This window comes from Dermochelys coriacea, chromosome 5, assembly GCF_009764565.3.
Source record: "Dermochelys coriacea isolate rDerCor1 chromosome 5, rDerCor1.pri.v4, whole genome shotgun sequence".
Taxonomy (NCBI): Eukaryota; Metazoa; Chordata; order Testudines; family Dermochelyidae; genus Dermochelys; species Dermochelys coriacea.
Genome location: NC_050072.1, coordinates 21,752,752 through 21,766,903, shown reverse-complemented (window position 1 = coordinate 21,766,903; position 14,152 = coordinate 21,752,752). Strand labels below are relative to the sequence as shown.

Genomic DNA, 14,152 nt, shown 5'->3' with positions numbered 1-14,152 from the left:
CCATTGGAACCTAAAAACCTCCTCTTACCTCTAGTCTGCAACTTCCCCCCCCAGTTGCACATGTGCAAAGTTATGCTTGCGCTTAAGCATGCTTAACTTGCTTAAGTGCGGCCTAAGAGCACTCCACTCCCATTGGCTTTCACTGGAGTTGATGATACACACTTTCTCATGTTCACGTTCAGAGTCCTGTAATATCAGGACCTTGTGTGAGCCAGAAGGAGATCTAGCTCATGAAGTAGAGAGATATAAAAGCATATTTTAGCTAGGCAGATGGGGATAGATTCACAAAAGGACTCAGGTACCTAACTGCCACTTCAGACATTTAAGTTCAACTTTTCACAGTCATGGAGATCCTCAAAGCCCGCACTCAACTGCCCCTGCTCTGTAGGTGCCTAAAATCCTCAGAAGTCTGAGTTTCCAGCATTAAAGTCTCGCCTAAGTTTCTGCCAGTGAGCATGCATGTAGCTGCCTCTGTCTAGGAACCCAAGCACCCATCTCATGCGTAAGCCACAGCAGGATCATCAAACTAGGCATTCCTTGGCCCATATTGCCTGCCGGGCCTGATCTGGTAGGCATGCTCTGAGCAGACCTAAACTCACAAAAAATGGCTGAGGGAGTGGGAAATGGATGAGAGGGACAAGGGATTTGAACTGGGATTTCCCACGTCTCCCTTAAGCACTGAACTATGGGATATCCTGATGTGGCGCTCTCTCGGTTTCTTTTGTTGAAGCTGTTCCATTGTGTATAAATAATTAAATGTGCATTGGGCCAGAAAGAGTGAGAATGATTCTGAAGTCTAGTGTTAGGGCACTCACCTGAGACAAGGGAGACCCAATTTTAAATCTCTTCTCCTCACCATGGAAAGGGGGAAATTTAAGCAAAGATAAGTCCCTTTGAAGGCCAGGATTGAGGACATACCCCTCTCCTTGGAATTTGCAAGTGGCCAACTAAGATGGCTCCCTGCTCAGCATATTGGTTTGTGTGAATCCCAAATGCTTCACATGCATTATATAGAACGCCTAGGTGCCTAACTGAGTGCTGTGGATTCCACTGGATGGCAGGGCACCTAAAAATTAGATGTTGCAACACTGAGCATTGCAACTTGTAAGTCCCTTTATGGATCTAGCTCAGAATGACTCTGAATGGGCACAGGGAGCAAAGACTGAGTAAAATGCTGCTGTTTTTTATACATTGAAAAGTGTACTTAGCCTTATAAGTAATTCATTAACCACACAGTTACACCTCATATAATATGTTACTAATGGCAGTGGTGTTTTCAAATTCCAGTGTAGGTAAATAATTACTGTATTTATTCATTTTGCCTCATGTAATATTTTGAGATCTATATTAGATTGTATAGTGATTGTTCATGACAGCTTCAATCCACTAATTGTAAATTCTGCAATATATATTTCACTCCTGTAATTTTTTTTGAAAAAAAAGTGAAAACAGCTGTGCTAATTACCAGGAAATGCAGATTTGCTTTGGAGGTCTCCCCCCACTGAGAGACACAAATATTTTAGGATGAGATACCGCCAAAAATTTACTTTTAGTAAAACGGAGATTACTGTCACAATATGGACATATAACAACTGCAGACTCATGGTAAAATAAAATAACAGTTGGGCTTTAACTAGCATCCACTGTGAGATCTAACTGAAATTAGAACAAAACAGGAGTTGAGAATGTTATATAAATTTACTGCAAAGCAACTGCTGTGACTGAATGAGTTTTTACACTCTGCAAAGTCAGTCCTGCCAAGAAAGTAACAATGAAAAATGCATGAAGACAGTTGAATCAAAGTGATCCTTCTAAAGGGAGACTTATCTAATGCATTCTATTGTGTTTATGTCAAATATAAAATACTTGGATAGATTTTTCTGAAGGTTTTTAAACCACTGAGTAAACTGCAGAAGAGGGAAAGTATTCAAGAGGTGATGAAAGAAAAATCATAATAGAACTACTCTAATTGAATAAGGTAGAGTTTCAGAATCACTTGCAAGAGCTGGTGTGTTTGCAAAGGTATAGAACATCAGTACCTACATCAGAAGCAAGAGGGAGATTAACTTGTTACCAAAACTTAAACATTATCATAATCATCAGTACATGTCCCTCTTGCTAAGCTGGGCAGATGCTTAGGAGGGTGGAGATCTGACTGGAAACCACATCGCAGATGAAACCAAACTCTTGATCATAACTTCATGAAAAAAAAAACTGACTGCGAAATTCTTAACAAACATCATATCCACCATAGTCTCTCCACTGCTGAGAACAACCATACAGTCCCTGAAATCTAGCCACCAGACAGTGAACAAACCAGCAGACAAAGGGGGCGCCATTGTAGTCCTCAACCGTGATGACTACAATAACAAGGCCAGCTGACTACTTTCTGACACCACTTATTATAAAGAACTCAAAGAAGACTCCACACCACAATTTACCCTGGAACTTAAGGATATGATCAAATCCTTCCCTAAACAACTCAAAGAGAAACTCTAGAAACTCATCCCCCATGAAACCACCTCAGGGACCTTCTATGTGCTTCCCAAGATACATAAACAAGGGAACCAGGCAAACTCATCATATCTGGCCATAGCATTCCCACAAAAGAAATATTGGGATTCATAGAAACCATCCTCAAACCACTCACCACACAGAGAGTCAGCTTCCTCCAGGACACAAATGATTTCCTCCACGAACTCCACAACATCAACAACCTGCCTCAGAACATCGTCCTTACCACCACAGATGTCACTTCCCTATGCCCCAACATCCCCTCACAATGATGGCATAAGCAGCCTGCCTCAAATGTCTACAAGACAAAGGACAACTCTCAGATATCCACTCCAAACTCTCACCAAACTCATCCATTTCATCCTCACCCATAACAATTTTAAATTCAACAACAAATACTTTGTTCAAACCATGGGAACAGCCATGGGTAGTAGGATGGCTCCCCAATATGCCAAACTTTTCATGAGCTACCTTGAAGAAGAATTGCTTGACAAGAGCACCAGAAAACCAATGAGATACCTGAGATATATAGATCATATTTCCATCCTCTGGACAGACAGCTTAAACTCCCTCATAGATTTTCCACAACAACTTCAACAACCACCGCCCATCCATTCAACTTTCTCTGGAACATCCCCACACAAGCATCAACTTCCTGGACACCACAATCAGCTTCAACAATGGAACCCTACAGACAACTATATACAAGAAACCCACGGATCACCACATCTACCTTCATAGATCCAGTAACCACCCCAAACACACCAAGAAATCTGTTATCTATAGCCAGGCACTCAGATACCACAGAATATGCTGAGGAGGAAGTCTGGGATATATATGCCTGAATACATTTAAAACAGGCTTCGCCTAACAAGGACACTCCACCAGAGAAGCAGATCCCATCATGAAATGGGCCACCCAAAACACCCCGAGAACCTGCTTCAATACAGAAATAAAACCCTCTCTGACAGCATACCCCTAGATGTCACCTCTCCCCACTGGAATCCATACCGGGTATCATCAAACAACTACAACCAATACTCGATGGGGACCCCATCCAAAAGAAATCTTCCCTTAACTCCCACTTCAGGCCTCCAAACCTCTCCAAGATCATCATCAGAAGCAAGCTCCCCACAGATCAGGACACACCAACTAAAAGCGGCACTAGACCCCTCCAGAACAACACATGCAAAATCTGCAGACAAATCTCCATTGCTATAATGATCAACACCTCCTACAGCACACCTTTCAAGATCCACGGATCCTACACATGTCTATCACAACACCTCATCCAGTGCACTAAATGCCCCAACAACAACTATGTGGATGAAACCAGACAATCCCTATGCTCTTGAATGAACTCACACAAGAAAATGATAAAAGACAACACCACCCCATCACCTCTGGATGAACACCTTTCACAGAGCGATCACTCTATATTGGACCTCTCTCTCCTCATCCTCAAAGGAAACCTGTACCACACTTTCAAAAGACTAGCCTGGGAGCTTAAATTCATTACTCTGCTAGACATGAGAAATCATGGACTCAACAGAAACACTGGATTTATGGCTTATTCCAACAATCTGTAACCCACTAACCCTCTCTTTTTGTCCTATGACTGCAGAGGTGTTAACGGGCCACTCTTACTTGAATGGTCCCTTACAATATGTGCTAACTACTAAACAGTCTGTTCCACCTCACATTTAGCTGGGAGTACCTCTTCCAGACCTGAAAAGGAGCTTTGTGTGGCTCGAAAGCTTGTCTCTCTCACTTAGGCCATGTCTATACGTACAGCGCTGCAGTAATGCAGATGTGGTGATGATACTCTATGCTGATGGGAGAGAGCTCTCCCATCAGCATAAAAAAACCCCACCTCCACAAGTGGCAGAAGCTTATGCTGGCATAATTTATGTCACTCAAGAAGATAGTTTATTATTATTGTCTCACCACAGGGTGGAGGGACAGATGATACTAAAGCCGGATCTACACTACAAACTTACATCACTAGAACTATGTTGCTCAGGGGTGTGAAAAATCTACACCTCTGAGCGATGCAGTTATACCAACCTAACCCCGCTGTGTAGACAGTGCTATGTCAATGGGAGAGCTTCTCTTGTCGACATAGCTACTGCCTCTTGTGGAGGTGGATTAACTATGCCCATGGAAGAAGCTCTCCCGACGGTGTTGTAGCATCTTCATTGAAGTGGTGCAGCTGTGCCACTGCAGCTTTTTAAGTGTAGACCTGTCCTGAGGGTATGCTTGAGCTAGCATGCTAAAAATAGCAGTGTAACTGGGGGGGGGGGGTAGTGCAGATAGCCACTCGGGCTAGCCACGTGAGTATATACCTGCCCAGATCCCCTGGGTACAAAGCTAGCCCAAGCCATCACCTGTGCTACCCCCAGCTACATTGCTACACTGTACAGAGGGAGTCAGAACTTTCCCTGAAGAGGAGACAGAACACGTGTATGTAAGAGGGGAAGAGAGAAAGCATGTATGCACGAAGAGTGTAAAACTGTCAGATAAAGATGAACACAGGAATCACCATATTGGATCAAACCCATGGTCCATTCAGTCCAATGGCCTGTCCCAAACAATGGCCAGAACCAGATGCTTCAAAGGAAGAACTCTGCAGTAATCAGATGAGGAATAATCTATCCCGCAGCATAGGTCTCATCCTGAAGCACAAGGTCTAATATTCCTTCCAAAATATTTGTTGCCATTGATTATAATGCTGGATATTCTTGATAGCCATATAATGTCCACATCCTTTTTGAATCTTGTTAAATTCTTAGCCTCAATGAGTTCCTTTGGCAATGAGTTCCGCTGATTAGTCATGTGTTGTGTGAAAAAGTATTTTCGTATACCAGTTTTTAATTTTCCACCTTTTAACTCAATTGAATGCCCCTTGTTCTTGTATTATGAGATAGGGAAGAGAGGGAGAACAGAAGCTCCTAATCTACCCTTTCTAGATTACTCATTATTTTATATACTTTTATCGTGTCCACTATTTTTCACCTCCTTTCTAAGGTTAACATTCCGAATCCTTTTTCGCTCTTTTCATATGGGAGTTTTTCCAACCTTTTGGTCATTTTTGTTGCTCTTCTCTGAACCCTCACCAGTTCTGCATTATCCTTTTGAGACTGAGTGACTAGTACTAGGTATTCTAGGTAAGCCCATGCCATTGATTTAATATAAAAGTATAAAGGCATTCTAATGTTTCAGGTGTTATTCCTCATCCCATTTCTTAACATAGTTAGCTTTTTTCTTAACATAGTTAGCTTTTTTGAGTGCGGTTTCACAATGGGCTGACATGTTCACTGAGCCAAATACAATGATGCACGGACTCCAGAAAAGGAAAGCAAGTGCAATGGGAAAAGGGGTAAGAGGATTCCATAGAAGAAAAGAGTGGAAAAATGAGAGGGAATGAGCCTGGTGGATAGACAACACAGTGACGGAGTACGATGGAAGGAGAGTGTGGAAGTAAAGAGGAAATGAGAGTGAGAAGGAAGTAATGGGAAGAAGAGTGAGAACATTTGCACCAGGAAAAATGACAGGAACAAGAAAGTAGAAAGAAGAAGAGAAGTAGTGGTACTTAAAATTGGCCACACTTTATATTAGGGTTCCTTGAAGAAATAGTTTATAAAGGGATAATAAATTTTAAATGTTTTAATCAATGGTTAATCAATTATTATTGAGTCCACTGGTCAACAGGCTGCTTATGGATTGCTTTTATAACACCTTCTCCTGATATCCTTTAACCATGCATAAGATGTATGACTTATATCTGTACACATGCATATGGCATCTATTAATCATTTATTAATCCTTTTAAAATTATTTATGAAGGTAACTAATATTAAAAAAAATGCGACCTCAAAATTAGACCAAGGGAACAAACAGTCTAGCAAAGAGAGGTAAAGATACATGCTCTTAAAAAGGAAAGGCAAGAGGAATGAAGAAAAGAATGAACAAGAATAAAAATCAAAGAGACCATAGTAAGTTAATTTTAAAATTATTTGTAATAGAAAGGTTAACACTAAAATGATACAACAAACAAAAAGACGCTTGCTTTCATCATGAAAATATGGCTGTGGGAAAAGCTTCCTTTTTGGTGGAAAATAAAGCAAAAACTTAATTAAATGGGTAGGCATAAAAACGGACCAAAAATAAACAAACATAGCACTTAACGAAAATTCAGTGCAGGAGGGTTTGGTTGGGTTTTTTTTGGGAGGAGAGGGGTATTGGGTAGGGGAGTGGGTGCCAACTAGTGCATCTTGTTTGGGCACTAAAGGAAGAAAAACTGCCAGGTTCAAAAAGACACAAATATAATAAACTGAGACAGACTTCATTTGTCTAATCGAGACAAAAATCTTATAATTAAGTAGATTCTTTAGAGGAAGGAGTCTTAAATGCATTGTTTTTCTGATGACAGCAAAATGTACAATAATGGCTTGACTTGAAATGACTCATGACAAAGGCAGAGGACACTAAATAAACCAGTAATTTCTTCTAGTCGATTACTTCGAAAATCATCATTTACTCTTTCTCCATGTACTACAGGATGGCATTGTGTTGAAATTTACACCCGGTCTTTAATGAGCCCAAAAACTTCAAGATGGTTATAATACGGGACTGGGGGGAAATAGTAAGGGAAATAAATGAAATTTCTTACCTCAGATTCCTCCCTTTGTTCACTAGTTTCTTCCTCTTGTCCTCCATTTTTTGGCATATAGGCCATTTTCAGTCTCAAGAAACCCTTTACCCGAGATTTGTGGCTAAAGAACAAGACAATATTAACAAAGGAGATTAATCAAGCAATATTCTTTTAAAAATAATGTATCATTTCTTTACTAAGTTAGTTAAACAGAATTTTTGTTGGATACAAAACCCCTCACCTTCTTGGTCTGAGAAGGAAATCCTTAAATGTGTATGGCCTTTCCATGGTTGGGTCTTCTGTCTAAAGTCATAAAAAAAATAAATTGAAGTGCTGACTCTCAAGAATACACACATACACACTACATTTGTTATAAGGGTTTAATAGAAACACTTGAAAAATATGTTTGAATAAATTAAAGTCAAAGGAAGCGCTTGTCTACCAGTAAGAGGTAATATTTATAGGTGTTGCATATTATTGAATAATAGGTCCACTAGATGTCGCTATAAACACCAACAGTAAGTTGGACCAGCAATCATTTATGTACACTATTGAAATATTTACAAATCAGTGAAGAGAGGAAGAAAAAAATCGGAGTAAAACAACTCACTATAACTTGCTCCAGCCACCTAACAGTAATGTTTGAAAATTACAGTGCATTGTGCTCTGATTTCAGCCAGAAGGAGCTGCATAAATATATGAAAACATTTCTTACCCCTTTGAAGAAGGTTAATAAAACACTGTTCAGCTATAAAATTAGCTTTCGTTTCAGGATTTCACAGCACATCACAAAGACATCTAAGTCTCTCAAAAAATCCACAAGGCAGCTAATTAACATCAGGCACAGAGGTTACATTTTCTGATGTGCAATGTTACCAATTCTCCTAATTTTATCATGAATGTCATGATATTTGCTAGTTTCAGAGTAGCAGCTGTGTTAGTCTGTATTCGCAAAAAGAAAAGGAGTACTTGTGGCACCTTAGAGACTAACAAATTTATTAGCGCATAAGCTTTCGTGAGCTACAGCTCACTTCATCGGATGCATTCCTGATATTTGCTGGTTTTCTTAAAGCTGTAGCTCTTGGAGTCTTTTGCTTACAAGAGAATCTCATCTTTCATTTAACATCTTCCCCACCCCTCCAAGATTCTAGCCTTTAAGGTTGTGGAAAAGCTTGGGAACATGAACCATAAGACTCAAAAACCAGAAGTCAAATGAGAACCAAAAATGTATTATTTTTTTTTAAACTCATGAATTTTGGGGCCCTGATTCAAGATTTTTGTACACTTGGGGTTGGCAGTACTGTAATTGTACACTAGTTGTCTGCTCACACAGAGCTAGCTCAAATCTGATTTCTAGGAGTGCTGGGCACCCAAAACTCCACTTGAAAACCATAAGAGCTCCAAGTTCTCAGCATCTCCAAAAATCAGAAGGGTATTGTAGTGAGCCAGAGTGTCCTCCATCCAGACTGGAGAACGAGGGAGCACTACACTCTCCTTGGTGGGCGGAGCCAAGCCCACCCCACTCCACCCCTCTCGCCAGAAGTATCAGGGCAGACCAGGAAGTATAAAAGGAAGGCTCTGCAGCAGAGTTGGGCTGGAGCCAGCAGAGAAGACAGACGCCTCTGCCTTGCTGCAGCACCCAGGAGCAGAACCTGTCCCCTGCTGCGCCCTGTCCCCAGAGGAGACAAACACAGATGAGGAGTTGCCAGGACTACCAGCGGCCGTATACCCCGAGGAGCCCGAGAACCTGTGGAGGCTAGAGGTACCAAACCCCGGGGAAGTAGGAAGTAGCCCAGGGCAGCCAACGACTGGCTGGCTACAGGGCTGACCGCATCCCAGTCGGTGTGCTGTGGCTGGAACCCTGCCGACCCAGTGGCAGACCCGTCTGCCACTGTTAGGGCCCTGGGCTGGAACGCGGTGGAGTAGGGCGGGCCCCGTGTCCGCCTGCCATCCCAACCCCGGAGTGGCAGACTCCCACCTTTGGCCAGGAGGCCTGTGCTCTGTGAACCTCCCTGAGTACCCTAGACTGCTTGCTGGATGTGCAAACCCCTTTCAGCACCCCTAGATTGTATGGGCGCTCCCCCTTACCTGAACTCCAAGACTGTGTGTTTGTTGGCTGCCTGAGCAGCCTGCTCTGCCCCACCCAAAGGGCCAGAGCTCATTGACTGTGTGTGTTTGCGGGCTGGCTGCCTGAGCCCACAAGCCTAAGCTAAAGCCTGCTCCCTGCTCTGCCCCGCCCAAAGAGCTACAGCTTATTGACTTGGTGTATTTGCTGGCTGCCTGAGCCGGGAGGCTGAGGCTACAGCCTGCTACCAGCCCAGCCAAAGGACAACTGTTAAGTGTTGTCAGCCCCTTTGAGGGGCTACGAGCTAGAGACTACGCCGGGCGCTGCCTGCCATGGGGCAAGAGCCCCAGACTGTTGTTGTCTGTTTGCCTCTGTCAGACAGACCCAGAGCTCTAGACTGTTTACAGCTCACCCCCCAATGCGACCCAAGCCTGAGGACTGAACCCGAACAGAATGAGGCAGAGTGGCCTTTATCCGGACTGGAGAACGAGGGAGCACTACAGGTATCTCCAACTGGGCACTCCACATTAATGGACACTTCTGAAAACTTGGGTTCAACTTATTTGTCCACAGTCGTTATAGAACCATACAGCTGGAAAGCAGACCTAGGACCACTGATACCTGTTCCCAACTGTAAATTCAAGGTCTTGTGTGTTGTATTTGCAAAAAAGGTAAAAAGTCACTGATCAATATTCGAAGATTAAAAAAACTCCACACTAATTCCTTCAGGGTTTATAATTAAAGTACCATGCAGTTTTTTCATCTGAAAAGTCCTCCTTTCCTGCAAGTCATTTCCTGCATTCCATTTCCACTGGATTCCTATAAGAGACACATTTCCTTCTTTTAAAGAAGGAAGAATTAACAAGTGGACAGGATTCTAAAATATGTATAGCGAATAGATTTATCACTCTTCTCTTCTATAATGTTTTACCACACTGAGTGCCGTACAGAATGTAAACATAAGTCCTGAACTCTGCTTTATTAGCTTCATTTTGTAGATGGCAAAGTTGAAGTCCAGAGACTTGCCAAACAAGTCAACAGAACAGACAGGATGAAAGCTTAATCAAAGAACTCTTAAACTTTACGATGATGCTCTTCAGTAATAAAAGAAAGAATCATTGAGAAAAAAATTGATAATCATTTCATCTGTCAAAAAGTAATCTTTTATGTGGTCCCTTTAACATCAAATTACTATTGATCCCTTATTACAAGGCATGTGGATAACTCACGATTACAGAGTCTGGAATCTTAGCCATGCTCAGGGTAACACTGCGTTGAGACATCTTACCGATTGTGGAGAGAGAACTGGGAGCAGCTAATGCCTCTTCCTACTAACTTACACAATATGTGCCTCTGTCAGCTCTCGCTCTTTATTTTTCATTTTAATTTTGGCTAATTAATGCTACTAAAAACGAACGTAAAAATACCATGCGATTGTCCACACTATATTTGCTCTATAATATCTTGTATGACTTTACACTACAAATTATAATAGTGGGGTTTATCACATCTAAATTGTATTTTGCCATATACATCTATAAAGGACAACCTTTGCTCACACAGTACATGTGCTGTTGGGTCTAAAAGTGCTATCATTTTTCATATCAGAATACATGATCGTCCAGCAACTTTACAACTTACACTGTAATCTTCCAACTACTTAGTATAAAAGCAGCCAATAACAATGTTATGACCCAAGCAGACCTCACCTTTAAAAAATAATGAACTCGCAATGAATAGTATGCAATATCTCAACATGGAACACACACATCCCTCTCCTGCTAAATATGAATATTGAAAATAGATATCAAACCCCATTTCTATAATACATAGCATAGGAATTAGTTCATGTAAATATTTGTCACTTTCATACAATACTATGTTCTGTGGCAGAGCTCCAACCTTGTCCCTGTGGGTCCCGCGCTATCTGTTCCCTGCTCTGGGCAGTCAGGGAACAGAAAACCGTTAATCCAGTGGCCAGTATATCTGCCTTCTGCTACTCTGCCGCACCCAACTGGCCTGGGTCTATCACAGTTCATACATTAAAACATAAACCAACTGAAAACTATACCCTCATATACAATGCAAGTTATTACAAGGATAAGGTATATAGTATTTATTAAATCCAAAAATATGTTCAAATAATGTTAGGATTGCAACCAAGAAATTAAACGTTACTGTATCAGTCAAACATATCTTAAGATATAAAATACAGGGTTACTTTGCTTTATTTACAAACATTAATGGATAGAAAGTCACCAAAAATGGAACAAGGATTTATTTATAAATATTTATTTATGCAGAAAATAAAAATTGGTGGGATCCAAGGCTTTTTGTGCCCTGGTCTCTCAATTTTTGACATTTTCACTTTTAGTCAATTTCAAATAGGGAAATAATAGCTGGCAGAATATCAGGAGCACAAAAAGGCAAAAACAAACAAACAAAAAAAGCAAAAGAAAATTTGTTTTAGGCATAAATATTTACTGAAAAAAACCCTGGATTTTCTGGGACCAATAAATGGTGGTAAATAGGCAGTCATAGATATTGATCCAACTGGAATGACTCCACCTATGAAGTAAATATTCAGATAATTCATTCCCCTGCCACTCCAAAACTGTTACTGTGTGCAAGACTGGAGTAGCTTAGAAATGTATTTAAAAGCTGTATTATATAGTGAATAGGACTATAACAGCTGCATGAAAACACATCTTTAACTCATATATTAAAGAAAGATAGCTTCTTCAATGTGCAGAGCCCTGACCAAGAGAGGACACGAGCTCCAAAAAAGATCATGAGTTTTTTACACTTCCAGTCCTATTGCTGGATTGGGAGACCGAGTCAAGCTCTGAGTTGCACAATGTGTAAGGAAAGTGGGGCACTCTGTGGCCTACCACTTTGCTTGCTCTCTAGGCTGGTCCTGAGCAAAACACCTTCTAATACTATAGTGCTAGTAGTGGGTAGCCACTTTTCAGAGTTTTAAATTTCAGCTGTTTGACATTTTCCCTTGCTGCATCCCTCCTCCATGACCCAGCACAATATCTCCAGCATATTTGAGGTGTAATTGCTCCAAAGGAAGCTACTAAGATTGGTAGGTTGGCAATCCAGGAAACCTAAGGCAAAAGGAGTCCAGCCATAGCAGACCTCAAAGATAAAAAGAGGTCTGTGGCAATGCTTTGCAAGTTGGAAACCTCCTGTGAGAGAATCCCCACTTGCATTTATCTACTAGAACCAAGTTTCCTTGAGAAGGAAGACTTCCATCCCACACCAGTGAGTGGCTGAATGCATTGTGTGTGTGGGGTTGGGGAAGGCTGTTTAGTCTGTCTTCCTGTCTTGCCACTGGCATTATGTTACCTTGTAAGGGACCTCTTTTCACTCCCAAATCACAACAGGGTATGAGTGCCATTCCATCTATTAAGTATCAGGGGGTAGCTGTGTTAGTCTGTATCCACAAAAACAACAAGGAGTCTAGTGGCACCTTAAAGACTAACAGATCTATTTGGGCATAAGCTTTCGTGGGTAAAACCCACTTCTTCAGACGCATCCATCTATTGTAAGTGCTGAAGCAAATCTGGCTGTCTTTCAATGGCTAATCCAGCTCTTCCACTGTTCTCACTGATAGCCTCAAACATTTGAACAACACTGCAGCTATGACACCTGCTCAGCCTGTTTTCTTAAAGGGCCAGCTCTAAATGAGGCCCTTTAAAGTATCAGAGGTGAAATCCAGACCTCACTGAAGTGAACAGGAGTTTTCCCATTGGCTTTAGTGGGGCCAGAATTACACCTGGGATTCATTCCCCCAGTTTCTAAATTTTGAAAAGCTTCCAGTCTCCAAGTTTCCATATGTACAGGGGGCAGCTTACATAGAAGGAATGAGGGGCACAATAACCACATCAACAAGTCGAATGTGCTATGAGAATTAAAGGGAGCCAAACTTCACCGTTGATTACATGGTTAAATGGGGATTATATATAATTTAGGTCTGAATTTAGACTGCTGCATGGAGACTGTGTGCAGCCCCATGATGGCTGGAAGGAAACAAATAGATAACTGGAATCTTATAGAATTAAGTTACAATACAAGCCTTTCAGCTACAATAGGTGACTGTCGACAATGAAATCAATGGAACACAACACCTGATTTTGTTAGAGCAATTCAACAGCTCAAGTAGTTTTTCCATAAGGATTTATGGGTCATACTGGGAAGACTTTCATTGGTCTGTTTCCATGACAATGACAAGGACACAATACAGTGTCAATACAGCACTATGATTATCTGTGGCTTGGGAATATGACTCTGTGAAACTGAAGCTTACACAGTTAATGGTCACCAGTTAGCCAGTGTACAGTTAATCAAAGAGTCCAAATAATAACATAAGGACAGAAAAGTTACATTGTTCTCAGTGTTTGAGACTTGGACATATTCAGTTCTGGACAAGTGCCATAAAAGCTACACTCAGGTAAAAGTACAGTTATATGGGCTGATGTTTCATAAAGCATACCTGGAAATGAATGCCATATGCCACTGAAAGGTGGGTACAGGGACAGGGGTTCTCAAACCTTTACAACCTGCAACCTCAAAAAAAAGTGCACCCTCTCCTCACCCCATCCTCATATGGGTTCCTTAATCACACTTCTTTGCACCACTATCCCAAATATTTGAGCTAAGTTTTAAAAAATCTGGAATGCATTCATTCATTCATTGAACTATAAGATGACAAAAATTAGGCAACTATATTCTAACTACAGAAATGTAGTAATTACACATTACCATATATTAAAAGCTATGGGTTATTTATAAAGAATGTTTTAGATTGCACAGCTAGCACAGAATTTGTATTATTATTCACAATTTCTAAAATAGAAACACTGCATCATAGAAATGTAGGACTGGAAGAGACCTCAACAGGTCATCTAGTCCAG

General features: G+C 41.2%; 1 protein-coding gene and 1 long non-coding RNA gene across 4 annotated transcripts in view; one reads left to right on the top strand and one right to left on the bottom strand.

The window, feature by feature from the left end:
* Positions 1–14,152, bottom strand: part of NEDD4L (NEDD4 like E3 ubiquitin protein ligase) — a 366,011-nt gene that overhangs the window by 88,992 nt on the left and 262,867 nt on the right. The window contains 2 exon segments of the mRNA XM_038403055.2: positions 7,187–7,289; positions 7,410–7,471. Of these exon segments, the coding sequence (XP_038258983.1) occupies positions 7,187–7,289; positions 7,410–7,471 (165 nt within the window).
* The window catches only part of LOC119856020, a 44,502-nt gene continuing 39,065 nt past the window's right edge, over positions 8,716–14,152 (top strand). For 2 of the 3 annotated variants that reach the window (XR_005293118.2, XR_005293117.2), the window contains exon 1: positions 8,716–9,904. This is a non-coding gene — a long non-coding RNA (uncharacterized LOC119856020). The remainder of the gene's footprint in view (positions 9,905–14,152) is intronic. The other variant, XR_005293119.2, reaches the window with a different exon arrangement.